At 38.9% G+C, this 17,308-nt stretch overlaps 1 protein-coding gene across 4 annotated transcripts in view; it reads right to left on the bottom strand.

Annotated features, from left to right (window-relative positions):
* Nucleotides 1–17,308, bottom strand: part of LOC110521306 (receptor-type tyrosine-protein phosphatase beta) — a 113,154-nt gene that overhangs the window by 21,729 nt on the left and 74,117 nt on the right. For 2 of the 4 annotated variants that reach the window (XM_090231136.1, XM_090231137.1), the window contains 4 exons: nt 7,882–8,142; nt 4,067–4,327; nt 3,577–3,837; nt 1,195–1,455 (listed from right to left, as the gene is read on the bottom strand). In XM_090231136.1, the coding sequence (XP_090087262.1) occupies nt 1,195–1,455; nt 3,577–3,837; nt 4,067–4,327; nt 7,882–8,142 (1,044 nt within the window). Of the gene's footprint in view, nt 1–1,194; nt 1,456–3,576; nt 3,838–4,066; nt 4,328–7,881; nt 8,143–11,696; nt 11,958–14,264; nt 14,526–17,308 lie in introns of all 4 variants that reach the window. The other 2 variants (XM_090231139.1, XM_090231138.1) reach the window with 2 other exon arrangements.

Below are 17,308 nucleotides of genomic sequence, written 5' to 3'. Positions count from 1 at the left end.
GTTTCTGTATGACAATGCCCCCGTGCACAGAGCGACATCCATACAGAAGTGGTCTGTCGAGAGCGGTGTGGAAGAACTTGACTGGCCTGCATAGAACCCTAACCTCAACCGCATAGAACACCTTTGGGATGAATTGGAACGTCGACTGCGAGCCAGGCCTAATCACCCAACAGTGCCCGACCTCACTCATGCTCTTCTAGCCAAATTAAAGCAAGACCCAGCAGCAAAGTTCCAACATGTAGTGGAAAGCCTTCCCAGAAGAGTTGAGGCTGTTATAGCATCTAATGGGGGGACAACCTCGATATTAATACTCTGTCCACATACTTCTTGTGATTTAGTGTATATAACCATTGAATGTTGAAGAATATAACTCATGAATGCCATGAAATTAGTTAAACTATCATACCCCATCAGAACCCAAAATATAATATTGTTTTACTCAAATTTTAAACAAACACTGCATAGCCTCAAAATAAGAATAGGATATGTTTCTAACTGAATCTATATTAATGTGGATGCTGGCATTATTATGGATAATAAATTGTGAATAATGATGAGTGAGAGAGTTACAGACGCACAAATGTCAGACCCCCCAAGACATAGTAACCTCTCACCATTACAATAACAGGCCAAGGCAGCATTTTTGGGGGGGTATGACACATTGAACAAAAATATTAACGCAACATGCAACAATTTAAAAGATTTTACTGAGCTACAGTTCTAATAAGGAAATCAGTTAATTGAAATACATTGATTAAGCCCTAATCAATGGATTTCACATGCCTGGGAATACAGATATGTATCTGTTGGTCAAAGATTCCTTAAAAAATGTGTCCCCCAATTTAAGGTGACCAAAAGTATAGGGACAAATTCACTTTGTTTATTAAAGTAGTAAAGTGAGAAGTATTTGGTCCCATATTCATAGCATGCCATGGCTACATCAAGCTCGTGACTTAAAGTTTGTTGGATGCGTTTGTTTTTTGTTTTGGATGCTACAATGATTACGTATAATCCTGAATAAAATATGAATAATTATGAGTGAGAAATTTAGACACACAAATATTATAACCCCTCCCCCCCCAAAAAATGCTAACCTCTCACCATTACATTAACAGGGAGGTTAGCATATCAATGAATACGAATAGTATCTGTGGCATTGAAACAATCCAACACTAAAGTATCTGAGTTACTTACTTGTATACTTAGAAACTGTCTTGCTCTGTCCTACAGTTGTGTTATCTCCAGCCACTGCAGTGACTGTGAAGAAGTACTGCACTCCAGCAGTGAGAGCAGTAACATTCAAAGAGGTTTCTGGGGAATTCTGACTGCCACTGGTATTGCCATCAGTCCATTCTACTCTGTAGGATGATCTGTTTCCCAATGGTTCAGTCCAGTTCAGAAACACAGATGATGTTGTGATTTCAGTGACAGTCAGGTTCCTGATGACTTCAGGCTCTGTGCGTGCAAGAAAGTTATATTTTGGGAAAAGATCACCAGAATCATTATTATTCATGGTAATCACCATACAGTCTATATATATGATCAGAAGCATGCTAATTCTACATACATTTAAGGTCAGTATGTAGGACACAAAAATGGTACCTCTAAAAACATATTTAAAGATAGTAAGCATTATCAATGACATGAAACGTTTTGGGGACAAAAAAATGAGTTTTCAATAAAGGACAAGCACTTAATCACACTATCCAAGCCCAATTTTGCAGTTGATTGCAGATAAACACATTTCCTAAATATTCTGGATCAGTTGGAGTCTACACTCCCTTCAAAAGAGAAAATTATGTGAACCAAAACTACAGTGACTGACAGATATACTGGTTAAACATGATGAGTAATCCTTCAGTAGTCTTATCAGCAGCGACTGCAGCAACTATGAGTCTGTATTGCACTCCAGTAGTCATAAGAAATATCTTTCTGCATTTTGTAAACGCAGATCTAAAATGATTCTTATTGTGATTTCTGCTCAGCATCAGACAAATGTTGCGCTTCAGTTGCACATGAACGGGCATTCTACCAGCAGACAGAGGAGCTCTGACTGATGTGCGGCTACTTTACTCCAGCACTTTTCTCAGTGTAGCCAGCGTACTTTTCTTTGGTAAAATGTAAGATTAACTTTAAGAAAAACATTAGGAAAAGTAGCTGGATACATTCTCTCTATGATAAACATTAGAAATATGATGGCTAGAAAAGTTTTTGCAAGAAAAGACTGTACTTTTTCGTTGTAAGCTGATTTAGCCTACCAGCCAAATAGCATTGCGCTTCTGGTCTCATCTGATGAAAAATAAGCAATTTTCTGCCGAATGTGTTGCACTAATGTACTTTCTGTGAAGGAAAACTATAGTTGCACATCCCTGGCAACTCTGTTGAAGCAAAAAACAACGGGTGACTTTCAATATAAAACGCAACCCCTGTCAATACACAGCTTGACTCACCGGCTCCCACTCTCACCAGTTGTGCTATTTATAAAGTAAAACGTGACTGGCTCAACTATTCTGGGGAACTACGGTAAGCTTAATAATGTCAAATAGTGTGACAGGTGAAATAAAGAACCCAATCTGCGTTATCTTCTAACATATTGCACAAGTTGACTGCAGGTATTAACTTAAAAAGTAGCTACAAAAAATGAAACTGTATAGAAAAACTTCAAAGAAATAGTTTCAACAGTATTGACGGTATTGAAAAATCATCTCGTGGCTATTTCATAACACCCCGGTACACAGTATACACGGTATACCGCAAAAGCCTACACTAGACAATAATATATCTTCAAAGACATCAGTATTAAAAGTAGAATGCTGCAGTTTTTATCTCAATATCAAATCATTTCTGGGGAACAATTAAGTAACTTACTGTGAATGTTTTCAATAAAAAACATTTTTTTGTTTGTTTTACAAATATAGCTTCACAAATAGAGCAACTTGTCAAGCAGGAAATGAGCTGGGACTGTCTAGTAGAGGTCTGAGTGGGGTTGGGGAAAACTTTAAACTAGCTGTTATTGGCAGAGAGGTTTGAAACTGTTTCTATTTGAAATGTATCACCGGGTGATGTCACAGGGCAGGCCAAAACTCCTCCCACCAAAACAGATTGAAATGTCAGGCGTTTTCTTTCAAACAGCTCCTACATTAAAAGGGAATTAACATAATCTTCACCATTTCAGAGTGTGTTATTCCAACATCACAGTGTAGAAAAATACAATACACAGGAAATTCACGTGACTACACTGGGCCTTTAATGGCCACAATATTCACTGCCCAGAGGTATGGATCAGCCTCTAATATTCACTGCCCAGAGGTATGGATCAGCCTCTAATATACACTGCCCAGAGGTATGGATCAGCCTCTAATATCCACTACCCAGAGGGATGGATCAGTCTCTAATATCCACTACCCAGAGGGATGGATCAGCCTCTAATATCCACTACCCAGAGGTATGGATCCGCCTCTAGACATGAAAAATGTCCGTTAAGACCAAGAGTTCTACAACTCAAAAATATCAGATACAGAACGTTGCATAAAGCAGTTAAGAAATAGAGTCCAGACAATTTAAACTTCATCTTACTTGTAAAGAGTGAAACACTGATATTTTTGCCTTCAGTCATCTCATCTCCAGCCACTGCAGTGACCCTGAATGTGTACTTCACTCCAGCAGTCAGCTCAGTTACGTTCAAAGCTGTCTCATTGGTAGTTGTATTCATGTCTCTACTGCCACCAGTCCATTCTACTCTATAGAAGGATCTGTTTCCCAATGGTTCAATCCAGCTTAGAGACACAGATGATGTTGTGATTTCAGAGACACTAAGGTTCCTGATGACTTCAGGTTCTGTGCATGCAAGAAATGTACATTTTGGGAGAAGAACACACCATTGGATTACCTAGTACCTACCTACAGTACTCTATCCCAGGATTTCAACACTTTTGATTCCAAAAAAGAAAGAGGACCTTACCCTTCCTCTTATTGCCCTATCATTGTTAAATACAGATATTAACATAATCATTACATGGTTCCACTTCAGAGAAAATATTAAGACCATTCCAATGAAAAGGCTTACTTGTAAAGAGTGCTTTCTCCTGAGCTTTTCCTTCAGTTATATTATCACCAGCCACTGCAGTGACCCTGAATGTGTATTTCACTCCAGCAGTCAGCTCAGTTACATTAAAGGCTGTCACATTGGTAGTTGTATTCATATCTCTACTGCCATTAGTCCATTCTACTCTATAGAAGGAGCTGTTTCCCAATGGTTCAATCCAGCTCAGAGACACAGATGATGTTGTGATTTCAGTGACAGTCAGGTTCCTGATGACTTCAGGCTCTGTGCGTGCAAGAAAGTTATATTTTGGGAAAAGATCACCAGAATCATTATTATTCATGGTAATCACCATACAGTCTATATATATGATCAGAAGCATGCTAATTCTACATACATTTAAGGTACGTATGTAGGACACAAAAATGGTACCTCTAAAAACATATTTAAAGATAGTAAGCATTATCAATGACATGAAACGTTTTGGGGACAAAAAAATGAGTTTTCAATAAAGAACAAGCACTTAATCATACTATCCAAGCCCAATTTTGCAGTTGATTGCAGATAAACACAATTCCTAAATATTCTGGATCAGTTGGAGTCTACACTCCCTTCAAAAGAGAGAATTATGTGAACCAAAACAACAGTGACTGACAGATATACTGGTTAAACATGATGAGTAATCCTTCAGTAGTCTTATCAGCAGCGACTGCAGCAACTATGAGTCTGTACTGCACTCCAGTAGTCAGCTCAGTTACATTAAAGGCTGTCTCAATGGTAGTTCAATTCATATCTCTACTGCCATCAGTCCACTCTACTCTATAGAAGGAGCATTTTTCCAATGGTTCAATCCAGCTCAGAGACACAGAAGATGTCTGGATTTCAGAGACAGCGCGGTTCCTGATGACTTCAGGTTGTACGTGAGCAAGAAAGGTGATTTTAGGGGACACTAGACAAGGGTTGGGCGGTATTCAGATTTGTATATCATCATAACGTCCTTCTCTCAGGCAGGAATTTACGGTATTACAGGCTTAGTACAGAAGGGGGCGCCAAGAAATTAGAAGCCCTTTGGGAGTCTGTTACCAGAATGCTAACAAAATTAGCACAAATGATAGCAAATTTCCATAGAGGCTGCTAGCTAAATATGCCAACGAGCACAAACGAAAGCATTTTTTATTAAGAGACAGGCAGTCCAACTCAATACTTATACATATATAGGAGATACCGATTGTAATTTTTGGTGAGTTTGGACATTTGCAAGCGAATGTGAACAAGAGACATTGTGCAAATGAACAGTACTGGCTCTGGAGCAGCAGGTGTAAATGCTGTGTCTGTGTGGAGTCCGGAGTTGCTAGGGCAACGGGACTGCCTGCTCTGCTCGAAGAAGATGGAAGCAGACGGGCTGATGGGGGAGAAAAATACGGGCCGAGAACAGACAGGAGAAAAAACTCAAGGAAATCGAAAGATAGTTGTGGCAGCTGTACAGATAACTCATCCAAAAGGCTTTTCAAACACGGCAGAAAGACAACACAATATGATGTCCCATCACCTTATAAATGCAGTCACTTACTTAGACAACTAGCTAAATAAACTTAGGGGTCGCATTAATGCAGAATTCTTAGTTATACACACAAGAAAAATATATAAATGCATAAGAAATATCTTGCTGCATTTTGTAAACGCGGATCTAAAATGATTCTTATTGTGATTTCTGCTCAGCATCAGACAAATGTTGCGCTTCAGTTGCACATGAACGGGCATTCTAACAGCAGACAGAGGAGCTCTGACTGATGTGCGGCTACTTTACTCCAGCACTTTTCTCAGTGTAGCCAGCGTACTTTTCTTTGGTAAAATGTAAGATTAACTTTAAGAAAAACATTAGGAAAAGTAGCTGGATACATTCTCTCTATGATAAACATTAGAAATATGATGGCTAGAAAAGTTTTTGTAAGAAAAGACTGTACTTTTTCGTTGTAAGATGATTTAGCCTACCAGCCAAATAGCATTGCGCTTCTGGTCTCATCTGATGAAAAATAAGCTATTTTCTGCCGAATGTGTTGCACTAATGTACTTTCTGTGAAGGAAAACTATAGTTGCACATCCCTGGCAACTCTGTTGACGCAAAAAACAACTGGTGACTTTCAATATAAAACGCAACCCCTGTCAATACACAGCTTGACTCACCGGCTCCCGCTCTCACCAGTTGTGCTATTTATAAAGTAAAACGTGACTGGCTCAACTATTCTGGGGAACTACCGTAAGCTTAATAATGTCAAATAGTGTGACAGGTGAAATAAAGAACCCAATCTGCGTTATCTTGTAACATATTGCACAAGTTGACTGCAGGTATTTACTTAAAAAGTAGCTACAAATATGAAACTGTATAGAAAAACTTAAAAGAAATAGTTTCAACAGTATTGGCGGTATTGAAAAATCATCTCGTGGCTATTTCATAACACCCCGGTACACAGTATACACGGTATACCGCAAGAGCCTACACTAGACAATAATATATCTTCAAAGACATCAGTATTAAAAGTACAATGCCGCAGTTTTTATCTCAATATCAAATCATTTCTGGGGAACAATTAAGTAACTTACTGTGAATGTTTTCAATAAAAAACATTATATATATTTATTTTTTTACAAATTTAGCTTCTTCGCAAATAGAGCAATTTGTCAAGCAGGAAATTAGCTGGGACTGCCTAGTAGAGGTCTGAGTGGGGCTGGGGAAAACTTTAAACTAGCTGTTATTGGCAGAGAGGTTTGAAACTGTTTCTATTTGAAATGTATCGCAGGGTGATGTCACAGGGCAGGCCAAAACTCCGTCCCACCAAAACAGATTGAAATGTCAGGCGTTTTCTTTCAAACAGCTCCTACATTAAAAGGGAATTAACATAATCTTCAGCATTTCAGAATGTTATTCCAACATCACAGTGTAGAAAAATACAATACACAGGAAAATCACGTGACTACACTGAGCCTTTAACGGCCACAATATCCACTGCCCAGAGGTATGGATCAGCCTCTAATATCCACTGCCCAGAGGTATGGATCAGCCTCTAATATCCACTACCCAGAGGGATGGATCAGCCTCTAATATCCACTACCCAGAGGGATGGATCAGCCTCTAATATCCACTACCCAGAGGGATGGATCAGCCTCTAATATCCACTACCCAGAGGGATGGATCAGCCTCTAATATCCACTACCCAGAGGTATGGATCAGCCTCTAGACATGAAAAATGTCCGTTAAGACCAAGAGTTCTACAACTCAAAAATATCAGATACAGAACGTTGCATAAAGCAGTTAAGAAATAGAGTCCAGACAATTTAAACTTCATCTTACTTGTAAAGAGTGAAACACTGATATTTTTGCCTTCAGTCATCTCATCTCCAGCCACTGCAGTGACCCTGAATGTGTACTTCACTCCAGCAGTCAGCTCAGGTACGTTAAAAGCTGTCTCATTGGTAGTTGTATTCATGTCTCTACTGCCACCAATCCATTCTACTCTATAGAAGGATCTGTTTCCCAATGGTTCAATCCAGCTTAGAGACACAGATGATGTTGTGATTTCAGAGACACTAAGGTTCCTGATGACTTCAGGTTCTGTGCATGCAAGAAATGTACATTTTGGGAGAAGAACACACCATTGGATTACCTAGTACCTACCTACAGTACTCTATCCCAGGATTTCAACACTTTTGATTCCAAAAAAGAAAGAGGACCTTACCCTTCCTCTTATTACCCTATCATTGTTAAATACAGATATTAACATAATCATTACATGGTTCCACTTCAGAGAAAATATTAAGACCATTCCAATGAAAAGGCTTACTTGTAAAGAGTGCTTTCTCCTGAGCTTTTCCTTCAGTTATATTATCACCAGCCACTGCAGTGACCCTGAATGTGTATTTCACTCCAGCAGTCAGCTCAGTTACATTAAAGGCTGTCACATTGGTAGTTGTATTCATATCTCTACTGCCATTAGTCCATTCTACTCTATAGAAGGAGCTGTTTCCCAATGGTTCAATCCAGCTCAGAGACACAGATGATGTTGTGATTTCAGTGACAGTCAGGTTCCTGATGACTTCAGGCTCTGTGCGTGCAAGAAAGTTATATTTTGGGAAAAGATCACCAGAATCATTATTATTCATGGTAATCACCATACAGTCTATATATATGATCAGAAGCATGCTAATTCTACATACATTTAAGGTACGTATGTAGGACACAAAAATGGTACCTCTAAAAACATATTTAAAGATAGTAAGCATTATCAATGACATGAAACGTTTTGGGGACAAAAAAATGAGTTTTCAATAAAGAACAAGCACTTAATCATACTATCCAAGCCCAATTTTGCAGTTGATTGCAGATAAACACAATTCCTAAATATTCTGGATCAGTTGGAGTCTACACTCCCTTCAAAAGAGAGAATTATGTGAACCAAAACAACAGTGACTGACAGATATACTGGTTAAACATGATGAGTAATCCTTCAGTAGTCTTATCAGCAGCGACTGCAGCAACTATGAGTCTGTACTGCACTCCAGTAGTCAGCTCAGTTACATTAAAGGCTGTCTCAATGGTAGTTCAATTCATATCTCTACTGCCATCAGTCCACTCTACTCTATAGAAGGAGCATTTTTCCAATGGTTCAATCCAGCTCAGAGACACAGAAGATGTCTGGATTTCAGAGACAGCGCGGTTCCTGATGACTTCAGGTTGTACGTGAGCAAGAAAGGTGATTTTAGGGGACACTAGACAAGGGTTGGGCGGTATTCAGATTTGTATATCATCATAACGTCCTTCTCTCAGGCAGGAATTTACGGTATTACAGGCTTAGTACAGAAGGGGGCGCCAAGAAATTAGAAGCCCTTTGGGAGTCTGTTACCAGAATGCTAACAAAATTAGCACAAATGATAGCAAATTTCCATAGAGGCTGCTAGCTAAATATGCCAACGAGCACAAACGAAAGCATTTTTTATTAAGAGACAGGCAGTCCAACTCAATACTTATACATATATAGGAGATACCGATTGTAATTTTTGGTGAGTTTGGACATTTGCAAGCGAATGTGAACAAGAGACATTGTGCAAATGAACAGTACTGGCTCTGGAGCAGCAGGTGTAAATGCTGTGTCTGTGTGGAGTCCGGAGTTGCTAGGGCAACGGGACTGCCTGCTCTGCTCGAAGAAGATGGAAGCAGACGGGCTGATGGGGGAGAAAAATACGGGCCGAGAACAGACAGGAGAAAAAACTCAAGGAAATCGAAAGATAGTTGTGGCAGCTGTACAGATAACTCATCCAAAAGGCTTTTCAAACACGGCAGAAAGACAACACAATATGATGTCCCATCACCTTATAAATGCAGTCACTTACTTAGACAACTAGCTAAATAAACTTAGGGGTCGCATTAATGCAGAATTCTTAGTTATACACACAAGAAAAATATATAAATGCATAAGAAATATCTTGCTGCATTTTGTAAACGCGGATCTAAAATGATTCTTATTGTGATTTCTGCTCAGCATCAGACAAATGTTGCGCTTCAGTTGCACATGAACGGGCATTCTAACAGCAGACAGAGGAGCTCTGACTGATGTGCGGCTACTTTACTCCAGCACTTTTCTCAGTGTAGCCAGCGTACTTTTCTTTGGTAAAATGTAAGATTAACTTTAAGAAAAACATTAGGAAAAGTAGCTGGATACATTCTCTCTATGATAAACATTAGAAATATGATGGCTAGAAAAGTTTTTGTAAGAAAAGACTGTACTTTTTCGTTGTAAGATGATTTAGCCTACCAGCCAAATAGCATTGCGCTTCTGGTCTCATCTGATGAAAAATAAGCTATTTTCTGCCGAATGTGTTGCACTAATGTACTTTCTGTGAAGGAAAACTATAGTTGCACATCCCTGGCAACTCTGTTGACGCAAAAAACAACTGGTGACTTTCAATATAAAACGCAACCCCTGTCAATACACAGCTTGACTCACCGGCTCCCGCTCTCACCAGTTGTGCTATTTATAAAGTAAAACGTGACTGGCTCAACTATTCTGGGGAACTACCGTAAGCTTAATAATGTCAAATAGTGTGACAGGTGAAATAAAGAACCCAATCTGCGTTATCTTGTAACATATTGCACAAGTTGACTGCAGGTATTTACTTAAAAAGTAGCTACAAATATGAAACTGTATAGAAAAACTTAAAAGAAATAGTTTCAACAGTATTGGCGGTATTGAAAAATCATCTCGTGGCTATTTCATAACACCCCGGTACACAGTATACACGGTATACCGCAAGAGCCTACACTAGACAATAATATATCTTCAAAGACATCAGTATTAAAAGTACAATGCCGCAGTTTTTATCTCAATATCAAATCATTTCTGGGGAACAATTAAGTAACTTACTGTGAATGTTTTCAATAAAAAACATTATATATATTTATTTTTTTACAAATTTAGCTTCTTCGCAAATAGAGCAATTTGTCAAGCAGGAAATTAGCTGGGACTGCCTAGTAGAGGTCTGAGTGGGGCTGGGGAAAACTTTAAACTAGCTGTTATTGGCAGAGAGGTTTGAAACTGTTTCTATTTGAAATGTATCGCAGGGTGATGTCACAGGGCAGGCCAAAACTCCGTCCCACCAAAACAGATTGAAATGTCAGGCGTTTTCTTTCAAACAGCTCCTACATTAAAAGGGAATTAACATAATCTTCAGCATTTCAGAATGTTATTCCAACATCACAGTGTAGAAAAATACAATACACAGGAAAATCACGTGACTACACTGAGCCTTTAACGGCCACAATATCCACTGCCCAGAGGTATGGATCAGCCTCTAATATCCACTGCCCAGAGGTATGGATCAGCCTCTAATATCCACTACCCAGAGGGATGGATCAGCCTCTAATATCCACTACCCAGAGGGATGGATCAGCCTCTAATATCCACTACCCAGAGGGATGGATCAGCCTCTAATATCCACTACCCAGAGGGATGGATCAGCCTCTAATATCCACTACCCAGAGGTATGGATCAGCCTCTAGACATGAAAAATGTCCGTTAAGACCAAGAGTTCTACAACTCAAAAATATCAGATACAGAACGTTGCATAAAGCAGTTAAGAAATAGAGTCCAGACAATTTAAACTTCATCTTACTTGTAAAGAGTGAAACACTGATATTTTTGCCTTCAGTCATCTCATCTCCAGCCACTGCAGTGACCCTGAATGTGTACTTCACTCCAGCAGTCAGCTCAGGTACGTTAAAAGCTGTCTCATTGGTAGTTGTATTCATGTCTCTACTGCCACCAATCCATTCTACTCTATAGAAGGATCTGTTTCCCAATGGTTCAATCCAGCTTAGAGACACAGATGATGTTGTGATTTCAGAGACACTAAGGTTCCTGATGACTTCAGGTTCTGTGCATGCAAGAAATGTACATTTTGGGAGAAGAACACACCATTGGATTACCTAGTATCTACCTACAGTACTCTATCCCAGGATTTCAACACTTTTGATTCCAAAAAAGAAAGAGGACCTTACCCTTCCTCTTATTGCCCTATCATTGTTAAATACAGATATTAACATAATCATTACATGGTTCCACTTCAGAGAAAATATTAAGACCATTCCAATGAAAAGGCTTACTTGTAAAGAGTGCTTTCTCCTGAGCTTTTCCTTCAGTTATATTATCACCAGCCACTGCAGTGACCCTGAATGTGTATTTCACTCCAGCAGTCAGCTCAGTTACATTAAAGGCTGTCACATTGGTAGTTGTATTCATATCTCTACTGCCATTAGTCCATTCTACTCTATAGAAGGAGCTGTTTCCCAATGGTTCAATCCAGCTCAGAGACACAGATGATGTTGTGATTTCAGTGACAGTCAGGTTCCTGATGACTGCAGGCTCTGTGCGTGCAAGAAAGTTATATTTTGGGAAAAGATCACCAGAATCATTATTATTCATGGTAATCACCATACAGTCTATATATATGATCAGAAGCATGCTAATTCTACATACATTTAAGGTCAGTATGTAGGACACAAAAATGGTACCTCTAAAAACACATTTAAAGATAGTAAGCATTATCAATGACATGAAACGTTTTGGGGACAAAAAAAATAGTTTTCAATAAAGGACAAGCACTTAATCATACTATCCAAGCCCAATTTTGCAGTTGATTGCAGATAAACACATTTCCTAAATATTCTGGATCAGTTGGAGTCTACACTCCCTTCAAAAGAGAGAATTATGTGAACCAAAACAACAGTGACTGACAGATATACTGGTTAAACATGATGAGTAATCCTTCAGTAGTCTTATCAGCAGCGACTGCAGCAACTATGAGTCTGTACTGCACTCCAGCAGTTAGCTCAGTTACATTAAAGGCTGTCTCAATGGTAGTTCAATTCATATCTCTACTGCCATCAGTCCATTCTACTCTATAGAAGGAGCTGTTTCCCAATGGTTCAATCCAGCTCAGAGACACAGATGATGTCATGATTTCAGAGACAAAGAGGTTCCTGATGACTTCAGGTTCTTACGTGAGCAAGGAATTTGATTTCACGGGACACTAGAAAATATTATATCTTGAAAGACATCTGTATTAAAAGTCCAATGTAGCCATTTGTTTCTCAATATTGAATATTTTCTGGGTAACAATTCGGTACCTTACTGTCATTGTTTTCAATTCAAATGTTCAAAAACAAACAAAAATAGCTTGTCAGCAAAGAGCAATTTCTCAAGGAAGAATTTAGCTTGGAATGTCTGGGAGTGGTCTGAGTGGGGAGGGGAAAACTGAAAACTGGATAATATTTTTAATATTTTTAATACATTTAGCTCCTGGATATGTCACCATTCAGGCCAAAAAGTCACCCAACCAAAACAGACTGACATTCCAAACAGCTCTTACACTAAAAAGGCATGATCATAATTTTCACAATTTCATAGTATTATTCCAACCTCATAGTGTGGAAATATATATAAAACACAACAATCTAAATGTTGACTGCACTGGGCCTTTAAATGCTACAATATACACTTCCCAGAGGGATGGATCAGCCTCTAATATACACTGCCCAGAGGTATGGATCAGCCTCTAATATCCACTACCCAGAGGGATGGATCAGCCTCTAATATACACTACCCAGAGGGATGGATCAGCCTCTAATATACACTTCCCAGAGGGATGGATCAGCCTCTAATATCCACTACCCAGAGGGATGGATCAGCCTCTAATATCCACTACCCAGAGGTATGGATCAGCCTCTAATATCCACTACCCAGAGGGATGGATCAGCCTCTAATATCCACTACCCAGAGGGATGGATCAGCCTCTAATATCCACTACCCAGAGGTATGGATCAGCTTCTAATATACACTACCCAGAGGGATGGATCAGCCTCTAATATCCACTACCCAGAGGTATGGATCAGCCTCTAATATCCACTACCCAGAGGTATGGATCAGCCTCTAATATCCACTACCCAGAGGGATGGATCAGCCTCTAATATCCACTACCCAGAGGTATGGATCAGCCTCTAATATACACTACCCAGAGGGATGGATCAGCCTCTAATACCCACTACCCAGAGGTATGGATCAGCCTCTAGACATGAAAAATGTCCGTTAAGACCAAGAGTTCTGCAACTCAAAAATATCAAATACAGAACGTTGCATAAAGCAGTTAAGAAATAGAGTCCAGACAATTTAAACTTCATCTTACTTGTAAAGAGTGAAACACTGATATTTTTGCCTTCAGTCATCTCATCTCCAGCCACTGCAGTGACCCTGAATGTGTACTTCACTCCAGCAGTCAGCTCAGGTACGTTAAAAGCTGTCTCATTGGTAGTTGTATTCATGTCTCTACTGCCATTAGTCCATTCTACTCTATAGAAGGAGCTGTTTCCCAATGGTTCAATCCAGCTTAGAGACACAGATGATGTTGTGATTTCAGAGACACTAAGGTTCCTGATGACTTCAGGTTCTGTGCATGCAAGAAATGTACATTTTGGGAGAAGAACACACCATTGGATTACCTAGTACCTACCTACAGTACTCTATCCCAGGATTTCAACACTTTTGATTCCAAAAAAGAAAGAGGACCTTACCCTTCCTCTTATTACCCTATCATTGTTAAATACAGATATTAACATAATCATTACATGGTTCCACTTCAGAGAAAATATTAAGACCATTCCAATGAAAAGGCTTACTTGTAAAGAGTGCTTTCTCCTGAGCTTTTCCTTCAGTTATATTATCACCAGCCACTGCAGTGACCCTGAATGTGTATTTCACTCCAGCAGTCAGCTCAGTTACATTAAAGGCTGTCACATTGGTAGTTGTATTCATATCTCTACTGCCATTAGTCCATTCTACTCTATAGAAGGAGCTGTTTCCCAATGGTTCAATCCAGCTCAGAGACACAGATGATGTTGTGATTTCAGTGACAGTCAGGTTCCTGATGACTGCAGGCTCTGTGCGTGCAAGAAAGTTATATTTTGGGAAAAGATCACCAGAATCATTATTATTCATGGTAATCACCATACAGTCTATATATATGACCAGAAGCATGCTAATTCTAAATACATTTAAGGTCAGTATGTAGGACACAAAAATGGTACCTCTAAAAACACATTTAAAGATAGTAAGCATTATCAATGACATGAAACGTTTTGGGGACAAAAAAAATAGTTTTCAATAAAGGACAAGCACTTAATCATACTATCCAAGCCCAATTTTGCAGTTGATTGCAGATAAACACATTTCCTAAATATTCTGGATCAGTTGGAGTCTACACTCCCTTCAAAAGAGAAAATTATGTGAACCAAAACAACAGTGACTGACAGATATACTGGTTAAACATGATGAGTAATCCTTCAGTAGTCTTATCAGCAGCGACTGCAGCAACTATGAGTCTGTACTGCACTCCAGTAGTCAGCTCAGTTACATTAAAGGCTGTCTCAATGGTAGTTCAATTCATATCTCTACTGCCATCAGTCCATTCTACTCTATAGAAGGAGCTGTTTCCCAATGGTTCAATCCAGCTCAGAGACACAGATGATGTCATGATTTCAGAGACAAAGAGGTTCCTGATGACTTCAGGTTCTTACGTGAGCAAGGAATTTGATTTCACGGGACACTAGAAAATATTATATCTTGAAAGACATCTGTATTAAAAGTCCAATGTAGCCATTTGTTTCTCAATATTGAATATTTTCTGGGTAACAATTCGGTACCTTACTGTCATTGTTTTCAATTCAAATGTTCAAAAACAAACAAAAATAGCTTGTCAGCAAAGAGCAATTTCTCAAGGAAGAATTTAGCTTGGAATGTCTGGGAGTGGTCTGAGTGGGGAGGGGAAAACTGAAAACTGGATAATATTTTTAATATTTTTAATACATTTAGCTCCTGGATATGTCACCATTCAGGCCAAAAAGTCACCCAACCAAAACAGACTGACATTCCAAACAGCTCTTACACTAAAAAGGCATGATCATAATTTTCACAATTTCATAGTATTATTCCAACCTCATAGTGTGGAAATATATATAAAACACAACAATCTAAATGTTGACTGCACTGGGCCTTTAAATGCTACAATATACACTTCCCAGAGGGATGGATCAGCCTCTAATATACACTGCCCAGAGGTATGGATCAGCCTCTAATATCCACTACCCAGAGGTATGGATCAGCCTCTAGACATGAAAAATGTCCGTTAAGACCAAGAGTTCTGCAACTCAAAAATATCAAATACAGAACGTTGCATAAAGCAGTTAAGAAATAGAGTCCAGACAATTTAAACTTCATCTTACTTGTAAAGAGTGAAACACTGATATTTTTGCCTTCAGTCATCTCATCTCCAGCCACTGCAGTGACCCTGAATGTGTACTTCACTCCAGCAGTCAGCTCAGGTACGTTAAAAGCTGTCTCATTGGTAGTTGTATTCATGTCTCTACTGCCATTAGTCCATTCTACTCTATAGAAGGAGCTGTTTCCCAATGGTTCAATCCAGCTTAGAGACACAGATGATGTTGTGATTTCAGTGACAGTCAGGTTCCTGATGACTGCAGGCTCTGTGCGTGCAAGAAAGTTATATTTTGGGAAAAGATCACCAGAATCATTATTATTCATGGTAATCACCATACAGTCTATATATATGACCAGAAGCATGCTAATTCTACATACATTTAAGGTCAGTATGTAGGACACAAAAATGGTACCTCTAAAAACACATTTAAAGATAGTAAGCATTATCAATGACATGAAACGTTTTGGGGACAAAAAAAATAGTTTTCAATAAAGGACAAGCACTTAATCATACTATCCAAGCCCAATTTTGCAGTTGATTGCAGATAAACACATTTCCTAAATATTCTGGATCAGTTGGAGTCTACACTCCCTTCAAAAGAGAAAATTATGTGAACCAAAACAACAGTGACTGACAGATATACTGGTTAAACATGATGAGTAATCCTTCAGTAGTCTTATCAGCAGCGACTGCAGCAACTATGAGTCTGTACTGCACTCCAGTAGTCAGCTCAGTTACATTAAAGGCTGTCTCAATGGTAGTTCAATTCATATCTCTACTGCCATCAGTCCATTCTACTCTATAGAAGGAGCTGTTTCCCAATGGTTCAATCCAGCTCAGAGACACAGATGATGTCATGATTTCAGAGACAAAGAGGTTCCTGATGACTTCAGGTTCTTACGTGAGCAAGGAATTTGATTTCACGGGACACTAGAAAATATTATATCTTGAAAGACATCTGTATTAAAAGTCCAATGTAGCCATTTGTTTCTCAATATTGAATATTTTCTGGGTAACAATTCGGTACCTTACTGTCATTGTTTTCAATTCAAATGTTCAAAAACAAACAAAAATAGCTTGTCAGCAAAGAGCAATTTCTCAAGGAAGAATTTAGCTTGGAATGTCTGGGAGTGGTCTGAGTGGGGAGGGGAAAACTGAAAACTGGATAATATTTTTAATATTTTTAATACATTTAGCTCCTGGATATGTCACCATTCAGGCCAAAAAGTCACCCAACCAAAACAGGCTGACATTCCAAACAGCTCTTACACTAAAAAGGCATGATCATAATTTTCACAATTTCATAGTATTATTCCAACCTCATAGTGTGGAAATATATATAAAACACAACAATCTAAATGTTGACTGCACTGGGCCTTTAAATGCTACAATATACACTTCCCAGAGGGATGGATCAGCCTCTAATATACACTGCCCAGAGGTATG

This window comes from Oncorhynchus mykiss, chromosome 4 (genome assembly GCF_057628025.1).
Source record: "Oncorhynchus mykiss isolate SJ-2025 chromosome 4, ASM5762802v1, whole genome shotgun sequence".
Lineage (NCBI taxonomy): Eukaryota > Metazoa > Chordata > Actinopteri > Salmoniformes > Salmonidae > Oncorhynchus > Oncorhynchus mykiss.
This window is presented reverse-complemented; position numbering and strand designations above follow the sequence as displayed.